Source organism: Eremomyces bilateralis (genome assembly GCF_010015585.1).
Source record: "Eremomyces bilateralis CBS 781.70 unplaced genomic scaffold P152scaffold_16, whole genome shotgun sequence".
NCBI lineage: Eukaryota > Fungi > Ascomycota > Dothideomycetes > Eremomycetales > Eremomycetaceae > Eremomyces > Eremomyces bilateralis.
In genome coordinates this window covers 420184-432939 of record NW_022985082.1, presented here as the reverse complement: position 1 = coordinate 432939, position 12756 = coordinate 420184, and the positions used below count along the sequence as shown (strand labels likewise).

Genomic DNA, 12756 nt, shown 5'->3' with positions numbered 1-12756 from the left:
CCCAGACGGCTTCAGGATTGGATATTTTAATGAAACCTCGAATCAATTTCACTTGATTGATGGCTAATGCCAGATGTAATGACATAAAGCCCCTTGGTGCCGGCAGGTCCTTTCGATATCGACCCAGCCTTCGTACACTAAGTTAAGGTGGTGTTATATACATCGGTAGGTGTCGCGCGCGCGAAAAGGGAGGTCGCCGTAAACGCCATTATTCGGTTCATTGCATCGGTCGAATCACGGGTCGTCGTAGCCTTTCGGTATCCTCCTTGGCCCTGTTGGCACTGTATGATAGTCAGCATCGAGAAGAATCAACCTTTTGCCGAGCATAATGCAAGGCATTCTGATTCCGTACCTGGGTATGAATGTGGTATTTGCTCGATCTCAACATCTCCCATCCTAGCTCGAATTGGAGGCACGACGACCATCAGGGCCGGACCGACGGAGCCGATTGCAATGGCCCAGAAGTAGGCGGGCTTCTCGCGTGATGCCCATCGCATCAGCTTAAGCGGATTGTGCCAGAAGAATGGTCGAGACATCCTGTCGATATCAGGTGCTGCGCTGGTATGATAGCGACAATTGGACGTACCTGAGAGATATACCAGATGGCTCCTCGCACTCCCAGCACAGAGACACAATTGATTCACAATCAGCAATGGATGGAGTCGCAATTGGAAAGCGGAGGAAGGTGCAGTGGGATGAGGTGAAGTTGAAGCTCTGGGTGTGCCTGCCTGTGAGAGAATATAGCCGAAGAATCCCCGAAGTCCCCCTGTCTAGTCCGAGCTTCACATATTACACGTTGCCTCAAGCTTCCAGTTGGAAGCACAATTGATATAAACCACATCCATTCAGAAGCCGTGGTTTACGGGATTCGGTCAATCCATATGTCATGAAGTCCATATATACTTGGGCACTACTGGCCCTTTCGACCGCAGTAAATGCTCTCAGTTCAAGTGGCCAGCGACTGTTGGTGGTCCTGGAGGACGCGGAGTTGAAAGGGAAATACTCACAGTTCCTGGGTGACCTCGAATGTAACACCCCCAACACCTTCTGATGCACTGGTAACTTACTTGGAATGCAGCGAGAGGATACCAAATCAGTGTCGAATCACCAAAGAACGATGCTGTCACCCTATTCAAACACGGCGAGCTCGCCTACGACCACCTCATCCTCCTCCCCCCGAAATCAAAGGCCTACGGCCCAAACCTGACGCCCACCATCCTTCTGGAGTACCTCAAGAACGAAGGAAACATCCTCCTCCCCCTTTCCGCCAACACGGCCACCCCCACCGGCATCGTGTCCCTGCTCCTCGAACTCGACATCCACCTCCCGCCCGACCGCAACGCCCTCGTCGTCGACCACTTCAACTACGACACGCGCTCCGCCTCTGACAAGCACGATGTGCTCACCCTCCCCCGACCCGGCCCTCTCCGCCCTGATGCGAAGAACTACTTCGGTGGCGACGGACTCCTCGCCGTCCCCCGCGCCGTAGGCCAGACGCTCGGCAACGCCAGTCCTTTACTGGCGCCGATTCTGACGGCTCCAGCCACGTCGTACAGCTACAACCCCAAGGAGGACGGCGAGGCGGTCGAGGAGCTGTTCGCGACCGGGTCGCAGATGGCGCTGGCGACGGGGCTGCAGGCGCGCAACTCGGCGCGGTTGACGGTGCTCGGGTCGGCGGAGATGTTAGAGGATGGGTGGTTCGAGGCGCAGGTGCAGGCGCCGGGTGGGAAGAAGAGCAAGGCGGTCAACCGGGATTTCGCGAGGCAGATCACGGAGTGGACGTTTAAGGAGGTGGGCGTGCTGAAAGTTGGGAAACTGCAGCACTACTTGAACGAGGGGGCGAACAAGGGAGTGGATCCGGCGTCCATTGCGGAGTCGGAGCTGAATCCGAAGATTTATCGGATCAAGAACGATGTGGTAAGTTGCCCGTAGCATATTTCAGAAGGAGACCCTAACATCCACCAGACCTACACCATCGAGCTCTCCGAATACTCCCACGACCACTGGACCCCCTTCATCCCCCCCTCCAACGACGCCCTCCAACTCGAATTCACCATGCTCTCCCCCTTCCACCGTCTCCCCCTTACCCCCCTCGACACCACCGCAAACAGCACCCTCTTCGGCGCCGCCTTCACAACCCCCGACCAGCACGGCATCTTCAGCTTCCGCGTCAACTACAAGCGCCCCTTCCTGACCGCCGTCGACGAGAAGGACCAGGTCACGCTGCGCCACATGGCGCACGACGAGTGGCCGCGCAGCTGGCAGATTAGCGGCGCGTGGACGTGGATCGCGGGCGTATGGGTGACGGTGGGGGGTTGGTTGGCGTTCTTGGCGCTGTGGTTGTATAGTGCGCCGACGGATAAGAAGGGGGGCGTGAAGAAGAGGCAGTGATAGATGGGCGATGGGCGATGTGACGGGGTTTGATGCGTGCGATACAATAGCGCTGCGTGGATAAAAACTTATGAACCAGTAAGCGGGTTCCGGGATGTTTCGGGCGTGGATTTGTATATTACAATGAATTGGACTTTTGCTTTACGAGGATCCGTAGATTCGGATGGTCTGCATCGTCATTGGGACGATGAGAACCTGCTTCTGCGGTATACCGACCCTTTGTCCTCTTGCCTTGCTTTCCGAGCGCTTTATCCAGCATCTCCTCGTCCTAGTCATCACGGCCTTTGGCACGATACTCCTACCACCCGCATCGTCCCTGTCAACGTTTTGGTCTTCCTTCAAACAGCATTGCATGATCCACCCTTCCCACCTCGTCTCAGCGTTCTTCTCGCCACCCGCTTCTTTATAATCCTTAATTGAGCGTTATATCACGTAGAGTGCTTGGATTGGCAACGATGATACCAGCCCTCAGCCTGTTTATATAAATGTTTTACATCAGCATCGGTTCGAAACATCCATAAGGCCCGTCCAACAACCGATCACTGTACCACTCGACGTCAGATTGCAGAGAACGCTAGGTAGAAATTAAAGTTGTTCTGTTTACCTTCACAAGCACAGCCAAGCTTTCTCTTGGCGACACCCGTTCCAATGCTTGGCGCTCGTTCCTGTCCATCGGATCCGCTTTCGGAGCTGTGTGGGTTATGACTGCACAGTTTGAAGACAGGATTACCAATCAACCCAGGCTGTATATTGGTTTGGATGGTGTGACGGGGCTCGTATGCGTCATTGGATCTCTGGACGCTGCAACCCGATTTCGGGCACTGGAGTCTTGAGAGGCCCCGATGAGATACTTCGGTCACCATTGGACATGATGAGGCAAGGAGCTCCTCATGTGAACAGCAAATGCCATCCTTCGAGCGTTCGCGGTGGAAACAGGAAACTCCATCCAAACCTCAACGTTGAATCGCAAACTAGCAGTAGTATAGGGTCTTGCACGTCATCGAAATCTAACCAAATGAGGATCCAGCCGGAATTGTGCCATGTCCATCAGCCAATCGCTTGAATAAGACGATCCTGAGGGATTTAATATTGATATGGAGGGGAAAAGGAAAGGGGACAGTCTTGGGGAAAATCCCTGCAAATCAGAACTCCGTCGACGGCGCTTAGTCATCTAATATGGCTAATGTCGTCATTAGATCGAAATATATTGAATGGAGAGGGAATAGGCTACTTAGAAGATATATACACTAGGCAGTCTTGGGCGTTGATACACTCTCGAAGCAATCTAAGTACCTTCCTCTCGCAGTCTGGCTGTCCCAGTCCTTAGTCCTCCCATACAAGTGCCCATCGCCCCGTTCCGCATCGCCAGTCGCCAAGTGGTAATCCGTAGAGCCCGTTCGAGTGCGAATGGATCGGTTGGCTTGATGTCCTCTTGAAGTTGACTACGTTCTTTGTCAATGTTAAGACTTAAGGTGCACGAATTGATGTAAAAGGTTAAAGGACCAACCAGATCAGGCGATGATTAATTACCTGGTTAAGTTAAGGATTATTCCAACAAGAAGCGAACCCCCTAAGTTAACTTGGAAAGTTTTACACTCCTCGGGCGGGCCCTCCTCCCGGCCTCAGAGCTCACCATCAGTCATCATCTCATCATTCGTCCAATCCTTTTCCAGATCACTTTTGCCTCTGCCCCACACCCAAACACAGTCACCTATCTCAACGACGATGATGATTATGATCTTCTTCCTTTTCTATTTGAGTTCATAATGCACGAAGAGTCATATTGTTCAACCTCTCATCCATCCCGCCTGTCAGTTGCTAAATGCCCCCAATTCCACCCTGCATCCCACCGCCGCGCTCCCCCGCTTCGCCTATTCGGATTTAAATCTATCGCCGTTCACCCTGGTCCCGGCCCTCGACCAATTAACTTCCTCAGTTCCTCAAGTCGTATCGTCGAGCCCCGAACTCCCAGCGTCCTCGACACGAAACCTGGACGGGCTACTGTACACGTCCCCTCCGCCTCTGCCGTATCGGTCGTTCTAACGGGCGCTACGCAAGTACTTAGCCAACGGCAACTTGCTCTCGCTTCCCTCATCCCTCGTTCTTAGAGTTTAGACATCTTCTCCTCAGGTACCCGTACCTCCCATACCGGATTCGTGCCTCGAATTGGACGATTCCTGACCGCCCATACCCCGCCCATTGCGCTTGGCCGATATCACCTAAGAACCGCTCGTGTGACTGCTGCATGACTTCACTATGGACGGCACTACCCCTCCACCGGCCTCCAACGACGATAGAAACCTTAAAGTAGAGGTCGAGGCCGATGATGCGCTGGAATCCCACCCCTACCATGTAGATGGCGATGGAGCGGACACTCCGACCCAGGCGCAAACGCCGACTCAGGGATCGCCGACAGTAGACCATGTCGACGGCGCAAAGCCTGCGATTCCGCTGCAGAAGAGACGGAGAGTCACAAGAGCATGCGACGAATGTCGCCGAAAGAAAATTAAATGCGATGGGAAGCAGCCATGCACGCATTGCCAGGTGTATTCATACGGTAATCCTCCGTTCCGCATCGAGCTGCACGCCAATTGCTAATATATCATAGAATGTACGTACGACCAGCCGTCGAATCGCAGAAGAAATGCCGCGCCGCAATACATCGAGGCCCTGGAATCCAAGCTGAAGCGCGCGGAGGCGCTTCTCCGCGTCGTTCTTCCCAACGTTGACCTGAACGACCCGAATCTGGACAACGTCTTGCTACAAGGCCAGCCCAGCGCCATGGTCCACGGCCACGCCCGGCAATTCTCCCCGGCCGACTCCTCCGACGCGCCGCCCCCTTCCGTACCCACGGAACCTGAGCTCGACTCGATGCTGAAAGCCGCGGCGCGACTAGACCTGGATGAGCAGGGCCACTGGGACTACCACGGCGACTCGTCCGGTATCTCGTTCATGGCGAAGATGCGGGAACACCTGAAAGGGTGGCTGGGTACCGAAGCGATCCCGCCAAACATCCGGCGACCGCGGCCGATGAGCCAGGTGTTTGAGTCGCCGAAGTCGACCCACGATTCGCCGCTCGAGAGCCCGATGCCGCTGTCGGATCTCCCGCCGAGGGAGGTGGCGCTGTCGTTGTGCGACTTGGCAGTCAATGATGCGACGTCGTTGCTGCGGTTTGTGCATTGGCCGAGTTTCGTGAAGTCGCTGGATAAGATTTATGATCCGCAGCCGGCGGGTTATGGAAATGAGGAGAATACGTTCCTGCCGTTGCTGTATGCGGTGATGGCGTTCGCGTCACTATATTCCAGAGATGAGGACTCGGAACTGGTCTCGAAGGGCTATGACTTTGCAATAGACAATGGGTACGAAGTTTCGTCCACAGTTGAAAGATTTTACTAACGAGAACAGTTTCAAATACTATCGAGCGTCTCGCCAACTTTTGGACATCGCGGACTGCCGAGACCTACAGTCCTTGCAAGCCATCCTATTCATGATTCTTTTCCTCCAATCCTCCGCTAAATTGTCGACTTGCTATTCCTTCATCGGCGTTGCGCTCCGCTCCGCCTTACGAATGGGCCTTCACCGATCCTTCCAAGCGAACTTCAACCCCATCGAAGCCGAAGTGAGGAAACGCGTCTTTTCGGTGATCCAGCGTATGGATATGTATGTCGGCGCATTGTTGGGGCTCCCTCACCTGCTCAACGACGAAGATGTCGATCAAGATCTCCCGGTGGAAGTCGACGATGAATATATTACCGAGAATGGCATCATGCCGATGCCGGAGGGCACGGTATCCGTTATCGCCGCGGGAAATCAACATACCAAACTCTGCACGCTATTAGGAAAGGTAGTCAGATATATCTACCCGTTAAAGGGTGAGCAGAGTACTCAAGGTGGGGCACCCGTCAAGTCATACCGAGTACCATTTGCCCGCATACGGGAGATCGAAGCGGATCTGCAGGACTGGATGGAACAGCTGCCTATGGGATTAAGACCGGGCGGAGAGGCCCCGGAACGTATCCTCCGGTATGCTATCTTTCCATCAATTCCCACTCTTCAATGCTGACCCAAAACAGCCTCCAACAAGCGCTTCGACTTTCCTATGCCCATACGCAGATGATGTTATACCGACCGTTCTTACACTATGTCTCCCACACCTGCAAGTCCGGCGTAGTCGACAAACGATCCTTCGCCTGTGCCGCCGCATGCGTCAGCGTGTCCCGCAACATCATCCACATCACCATCGAAATGAAACGTCGCCACCTTCTGATCGGCGCGTACTGGTTCCAGATGTACACGACATTCTTTGCGATCCTCTCGCTCATTTTCTATGCGCTGGAGAATCCCGATGGCGGGAACAGCCGGGAGTTGCTGAAGGATGCGCGGCAGGGGAAGGATACGCTGGAATCGTTGGCGAAGAGGTCGATGGCGGCGGATCGGTGCTCACAGGGGCTCAAGGTTCGTAGCGGGTTGATTCGGTTGGCCATGTTCGTCGCTAATGTTCGTCAGGGACTCTTTGAAAATCTGCCGGAAAATCTCAAACGCGGTCGCCGCCAAGCGAGTGCGATGCGCAAGCGCCGTCACGACATATCGCCCAAGACTGCTGCGGAGTCGCAGCGCCCTGTCAGCTCATCGGCTCTCGGGGAAGCGGACGCGCTGAATCATACCGGGACACCGCACTTCAACCACACGCAACCCATTCGCGCGAGCACGTTCCCCCACTTTTCGGACCTCCAAGATTCCACCGTCGACAAACCGCACGCGCCCAACCCAAACATGTACAACAGCCCCGCCGCAACCCCCTTCCTCGACACCTCCTCATCCAACTTCAACGTCCCCTCCCAACCCACCAACACCACCGCCAGCACGCCCCTCAACACCCCCGGCGTCGCCTACACCCCCCAAGAGGGCACCAACTCCTACCCAATCAGCCCCATGACCAGCACCTTCCCCGACACCGGCACCCCCTTCTCCCCCGACGCCTCGCAGGCCCCCAACCCCGCCCTCCCCGACTTCTCCTCCATGATGTTCCCCACCAGCGACCCCTTCGCCTACCCCAGCCAGAACCTCAGCGTTCTGCCCCCGAGCCAGTTCGGCGACTTCATGGGCGACAACTTCAACTCGCCGAACACGAACTATATGAACTTCACCGGGCAGCCTACAGCGAATGGAAATCCAGGCGGCGCGGAGAATCCGCAACAACCGTCGCAGCAACAACAGTACCCGGATCGAAATCAAACGATGCAGCAATCCGACGACCCCGACCAAAAACCTGACCCCGCCAACCTCGATGTCCAGCTCTTCGGCCCCATGCCCATGTACCTCATGCAAGGCACCTCCAACTCCGCCGCTGGGCCCAATCATCCGCGCTTACACACCCAACAAACCTCACAAGGACAGAAAACGGGGATGTCGACACCGATGCTCGAGCCCGGGTTCGGGGAGCGGGGCGCACAGAGCGGCGGGGTGCTGGACGGGGGTTTTGGGGCGGGGTTTAAGATTGATGATATTTTTGGAGGGGAGGAGTGGGCAGGGTTGAATATGTTTGATTCGGGGGCTGGGGGAGGTGGGGGGGGGAATGGGAATGGGGGTGCGAATGCGAATGCGAATGCGATGAGGAGTGGGAATGGGGGGGAGTGGATGACTATGTGAGAGGAGGAAGGGGCGTGGGAAATATGACGGGATGATATGGGAGAGATGGATGATGTGTGACGTATATAGATGGAGTCAGATCGCTTTGCGGGTGGCATTTTTCAAAAGGGGTCAACTGGATAGGGATCGGGATGATACCCTCTATGACGGAGTACTGGATTAGCGGAGCTAGAAAAATATCAGTGCTGCTATCTCGTCTGGCTGTTTGGTTGGCATCGTGGTTCGTCTGGCACTTGTAGGCTTGGAAGTACCCTTTGCGATATGGTGAAAAACGTGACATGTCACAATATCTGGGGTCGAAGGGATGGATGGTCTTTCACCGAAGGCATCCTCCAGCATACGTAACTGGGGTCGGGACTATATCTGTCGACTTATCTACCATTCAAAAGGGGTGTAGAACGGGAATGTCATATTGTCTGGCGAGGCGGAACGAACGCCACGATCAAACGCTTCCGACGCCCTGTGGGTATGCTCCCCTGAGGCTCGAAATTAAAGCTGAAAAAGCCGGAGAGGTTCCTCTTTTGGTGGAGCGGATTCTGTGATATTTGAATACCTAGGTAGGTTCCTAATTCGCCTTGCCACACCAGCCAGTGGAACGGTGTTCAGTCCGCCTCCCGCCCTGGCCTTCCTTCCTCCGGTTGGACCGCCACTTTAATCCCATGGGATGAGGCAAGGCTCAGAGCCAGTGAGCAGTACCATCCCATAGGTGCCAGGGGAGGATGATATTGTGAATCAGTACCCCTGTTGGGGAATAGAATGATTGAATATAAGACTGTAGAATGCTCTTGTTCTTCCACACTGATGATTTCCCCGCCAAGCGCCTTCGGGCGTTAAACTACAGTAATCTCCTCGAGGATTCGCTTCCCTTCTTTGAGCTCCTCCATCGCCTCCCCAAGCATGATCCCATGCACGTAACAATCTCCCACCATATTATACGTCCCCTCCGTTCGCGGTCGAAATGTGAGGGGTGCTCCCATTCCGGGAACGACGGCGCACACATCGCCTGGCTGAGAAAACAAAGGGACAAGGGCGAGATAGCCGGAACTGGTGATGGCCACTCGTCGGTTGTAGTTACGCCCTAGTATTGTGGTTCCAAGATAGGCCAGAGATGTGTCTATTGGGGGATCGGCCATAATATCGCCAGAGTTGGCTTTTCTTCGCGCGTATTGTAGATATGCTCTGAGGATTTGGTCGTTGGTTGCACCAACTCGGTCAGAGTTGCACCAGTTATACTGGTGCATCATTGTGATACCGAAGATTTCGGGCAAGTTGGAGGAAGAGAACTCGTGAGAGGAACAAGCTTCCACGACCTGGTCGCAGAGTTGATCATAGGGCGGTCTAGCGCGGCCCGATGCACCTATTTCCTCATCCCACTCGTTTGGATCGAGGCTCATATGGTGGCGTTCAATAACTTCAGAAGTCCACACGAGGTGATCAACGAGGATACAGGGAAGCCGGAGTGACCTATCGCTCTGCGTCCATGCGTGAAACTCAGACTCATCGGCTATCCCTGCACAGTACCCGCTATCACAGCCTCCGACGGGACAATGCCCAGTCCCTAGATCCCAACGAGGCACCCAGGATGGGAAGGTATAGTGATTCTCGTAGGGCCAGGTTCGGTGGTGGTCGACAAAAACTAGAACAAACCGAGCTTCTCTGGGATGAGCAAGCAATGCGCATGCGATTTCAAAGTAGACGTCTTCCATCGATTTTCTGTAATCTGGCTTGATAAGCAGCCGGTTCCCTGTGCTGTCCAACGCCAGGGGACTACCGAGAAATCCATATACTCGGTCTACATCTTTCGATGTGTATAAATCTCTTCCGGCATCCAACATGGTCAGGAATAGGTCATTTTCCCTCTGTTCTTGATGTGTGAATACTCTTATGAGCGGCAGAGAGACCTTCCAACCTTGCCTGTTCCTGTACGAACAGCATATATGAAAGGAATTAGCCACAAATCCCATGCGGAAACCAACCAATTCTCTTAAATCAGCCACAATCACTATCCAAAGAGCAAGTTCGCATATCTCAGCTAAATTGATAGAATTTCTGCCCCAAAAGAGTCGGCATTTCGACCCAAGCGCCACCTCTTGTATAACCCAGAGTCTTGTAAACCAAGGTGAGAGTCTCAACACTTTGACTGACTCCCAGCGTTTACGGTCTTTACAGACCGTAAACGCCGGATCATCGGGGCTCGGAATATTGGGTAGTATACCAGTTTCGCCACACCAACGGCCATAAAACCTGTTCGTCTCCTGTACGAGAGAGAAGCAATCTTCGGCCATGCAATCCTCGTCCTTGCCGATAAAGACCAGAACGCATTTGGCATTGGAATATACGCTCCCCATTCTCTTCACCTGGTCGCCTTTTTCCAGATCATTGTTTTGATCAATGCAGAGAGCATCTACCCACAACAGCTTCTTGTTCCCGGGGTCTCGGAAGACCCGTAGAGCATCGGCGAGGTTGTTCGTGATCTGCACGGGTTTCGAATCGCAAATGATTTCGACGGTGTCATTAGGGTCTCCCCAGGCATATGATATTGCGTCGTAGCTGGGAGTTTCGTGATCCTCTTCTCTGCGCACTAGGAGAAGCTGCCCACATAATGGTTCGGTCTCGCTCCCTGGGAAGAGCTCGAGGATTCGGATATAGTCTGAGCTCGGAAGGGGTTCATAAGACATAGGCGTATAACGACACGACGTAAAGCGATCGAAATGGAGACAGCGACAAAAATTCAAAACTCAGATGATTAAAGAAATCGACTTAGATAGACTTCATGACAGAACAAAGCGGGGCGCGGAACAAAAGACGGCAGACACCGGCGAGGCGGAGTTGATGTATTCGTGGCTTTGCATATTAGCGCAACATCGTGATCCACAGGGAATGCGACTACCCCAAAAGGGGTATGTAAATGGGAAGATCTTACAATCATCATTCATCAGTCAATTCATTCAATTAGAGAGTGAAGATGCATGAGATGTTGACAGATAATTCGGCCTGATGCCACGATATCGTCGGCAACGGTGTCAAGAAGAGATATTGGTGCCTAATTCGATTCGATTGATTCTCTAAGGCGACGAGGCGCAAATCCCCCCCCCAAATGACGTAATGTCTCTCTCGCAGACCGTTCGCATATTGTCGGGTGCCATACACATTCTGCAACATTTCCAAAGCCATAACTACGGGTACCTCTACTCTTTCCTTTTCCTGTCCTTGAAACGGCTATATTATAGTCTACTTAAAGACAACGAATTCCAAACCCACCCATCATCTCCGTTCCGACCTCCCGAACCACCCTCCACCGCAACCATGCCACCTATCCCTATATACGCCGACGCACCCATCAATCCCTCCGCACCCACTCCCCAATCCTCCACCTCCTCCACCTCCTCCACCTCTCAAACTCCCTCCGAACCCGCCTCCAATCCCGCCGCAACCACAACCATCACACCCCCTCGGACCCGCGTCACCGCCCCAGCCTACAACCCCACCGATCCCGCACCACCCCAACCCGGCGCCCTTCCCGTCCCCCATCCCACTGCTCCTCCAACAACCGCCCCCTCTCTTCCCCCACCACCACAACCCTGCGCCATCCCCTCCGAACTCACCCCTTCCTCGCACCCCGAACCCCCCGCGCCGACCGCCCCTCCCCAACCGCACCATCCCCTCCCCCCACAAATGTCCATTCCCCCCCTACAAGCACCCCTCGCCCCCACGAAATCCACCATCCCCTTAACCAGCCACTCCGCGCCGCCGCCGAACCTCGCGAACCCGCCGGGATATCAGCAGAATGTGTACGCGGGGACGCTGATGGCGGAGACGCAGGGCGGGGGGGGGTTGCCGTCGGGAGGGGGAAATGAGACGGCGGGAAGTGGTGGAGGGGGAGGAGAGGGGGTGATGGAGAGGGCCAAGGGATTGTTGGGGGGGGCGGGAAGGTCGTTGGCGGAGGGGGAGAGGAGGGTTTGGGAGTGGGTGAATGGGAAGCAGGGGTAGGGTGGGTGGTATGGCTTAACAGAGCAGCAAGGGAGTTGAATTAATGAAGTGTAGCATTGCTATCAGGAGTTCTATTATACTAGATACCGTAAACGAATGAATGGAACCTATCCCATTTTGAGTACCGCAATGTTGCCCATTTTGTCTAGCCGGCCCGATCGCCATGAACCGTAAATGAATCGTAAATAAAGCCGTGAAATCAATCCCTAATACCCGTCCAGCATGGCCGTCAAATTCCCGGAGGCGTGTCACTGATCGATGACTATGACCACGTGACGCCCCCAGCTCCATGCGAACCGAGAAATCCATCGCTAAATTTCGTCCAGAAAAAACATAAGTAAGCCGCCCAGCCGAGCTGAGCGACTTCGTCAATTTGAGTAGATCCATCACCCACTTCCCTCCACCTCCGCTCCCCCGATCAAACTCCCCCCAAACCCGAGGATCCTCACCGTCCCGTCCTCTCCACCGGACACCAGCGCATCATCGCTAATCGCTACGCATGTCACTGGCGCCTCATGGCCGCCGTACGTACGCTCGCAGTTCCCCGTGCGCGGATCCCAGACCTTCACCATGCGGTCCTCGCTGCCAGTGACAATGCGTAGGGAATTGCCGGCGAGGGCCCAGACGCCTTCGAGGTGGCCGAAGAATTTCTTGAGGGGGAGGCCCAGGGAGACGTCCCAGAGGCAGATAGTGGAGTCGAGGGAGGAGGTAAGCATGTAGCGGGGG

The 12756-nt window shown here is 54.6% G+C and overlaps 6 protein-coding genes across 6 annotated transcripts in view; 3 read left to right on the top strand and 3 right to left on the bottom strand.

Annotated features, from left to right (window-relative positions):
• Positions 1-2: 2 nt before the first annotated feature.
• Positions 3-663, bottom strand: P152DRAFT_460175 (NADH-ubiquinone oxidoreductase 9.5 kDa subunit). The gene is made up of 3 exons (XM_033679840.1): positions 587-663; positions 353-537; positions 3-281 (listed from the first exon to the last, which is right to left on the bottom strand). Exons 2-3 carry the CDS (start codon positions 534-536, stop codon positions 235-237), a joined length of 231 nt encoding a protein of 76 aa, XP_033532511.1. The 5' UTR covers position 537; positions 587-663; the 3' UTR covers positions 3-234.
• A 156-nt stretch (positions 664-819) lies between these two features.
• On the top strand, positions 820-2873 carry P152DRAFT_460174 (putative oligosaccharyl transferase subunit). The gene is made up of 3 exons (XM_033679839.1): positions 820-1028; positions 1079-1917; positions 1966-2873. Exons 1-3 carry the CDS (start codon positions 887-889, stop codon positions 2389-2391), a joined length of 1407 nt encoding a protein of 468 aa, XP_033532510.1. The 5' UTR covers positions 820-886; the 3' UTR covers positions 2392-2873.
• Positions 2874-4647: 1774 nt separating this feature from the next.
• P152DRAFT_467583 (uncharacterized protein) lies at positions 4648-8203 on the top strand (the record flags this gene model as incomplete). Its single annotated transcript, XM_033680779.1, has 6 exons — positions 4648-4948; positions 5000-5750; positions 5797-6414; positions 6465-6846; positions 6898-7706; positions 8110-8203. The coding sequence occupies 6 exons, from the start codon at positions 4648-4650 to the stop codon at positions 8201-8203; spliced, it is 2955 nt and encodes a 984-aa protein (XP_033532509.1).
• A 392-nt stretch (positions 8204-8595) lies between these two features.
• On the bottom strand, positions 8596-10971 carry P152DRAFT_86805 (HET-domain-containing protein). The gene is made up of 2 exons (XM_033683296.1): positions 10964-10971; positions 8596-10884 (listed from the first exon to the last, which is right to left on the bottom strand). Exon 2 carries the CDS (start codon positions 10716-10718, stop codon positions 8871-8873), a length of 1848 nt encoding a protein of 615 aa, XP_033532508.1. The 5' UTR covers positions 10719-10884; positions 10964-10971; the 3' UTR covers positions 8596-8870.
• Positions 10972-11346: 375 nt separating this feature from the next.
• P152DRAFT_450859 (uncharacterized protein) lies at positions 11347-12030 on the top strand (the record flags this gene model as incomplete). Its single annotated transcript, XM_033678192.1, has 1 exon — positions 11347-12030. One exon carries the CDS (start codon positions 11347-11349, stop codon positions 12028-12030), a length of 684 nt encoding a protein of 227 aa, XP_033532507.1.
• Positions 12031-12245: 215 nt separating this feature from the next.
• Positions 12246-12756, bottom strand: part of P152DRAFT_86758 (WD40 repeat-like protein) — a 2645-nt gene continuing 2134 nt past the window's right edge. The window contains exon 2 of the mRNA XM_033683294.1: positions 12246-12756. This exon is cut by the window's right edge and continues 1472 nt beyond it. Within this exon, the coding sequence (XP_033532506.1) occupies positions 12417-12756 (340 nt within the window). The 3' untranslated portion in view covers positions 12246-12416.

Excerpts from the sequence above, each read along its gene's own strand:
- P152DRAFT_460175 (XM_033679840.1), bottom strand. The coding sequence starts at position 536 with ATGTCTCGACCATTCTTCTGGCACAATCCGCTTAAGCTGATGCGATGG. Across the intron at positions 282-352 it reads AATACCACATTCATACCCAG|TGCCAACAGGGCCAAGGAGG; the intron begins GTACGGAATCAG and ends ACTATCATACAG.
- P152DRAFT_460174 (XM_033679839.1), top strand. The coding sequence starts at position 887 with ATGAAGTCCATATATACTTGGGCACTACTGGCCCTTTCGACCGCAGTA. Across the intron at positions 1,029-1,078 it reads GTTCCTGGGTGACCTCGAAT|CGAGAGGATACCAAATCAGT; the intron begins GTAACACCCCCA and ends CTTGGAATGCAG. Across the intron at positions 1,918-1,965 it reads ATCGGATCAAGAACGATGTG|ACCTACACCATCGAGCTCTC; the intron begins GTAAGTTGCCCG and ends AACATCCACCAG.
- P152DRAFT_86805 (XM_033683296.1), bottom strand. The coding sequence starts at position 10,718 with ATGTCTTATGAACCCCTTCCGAGCTCAGACTATATCCGAATCCTCGAG.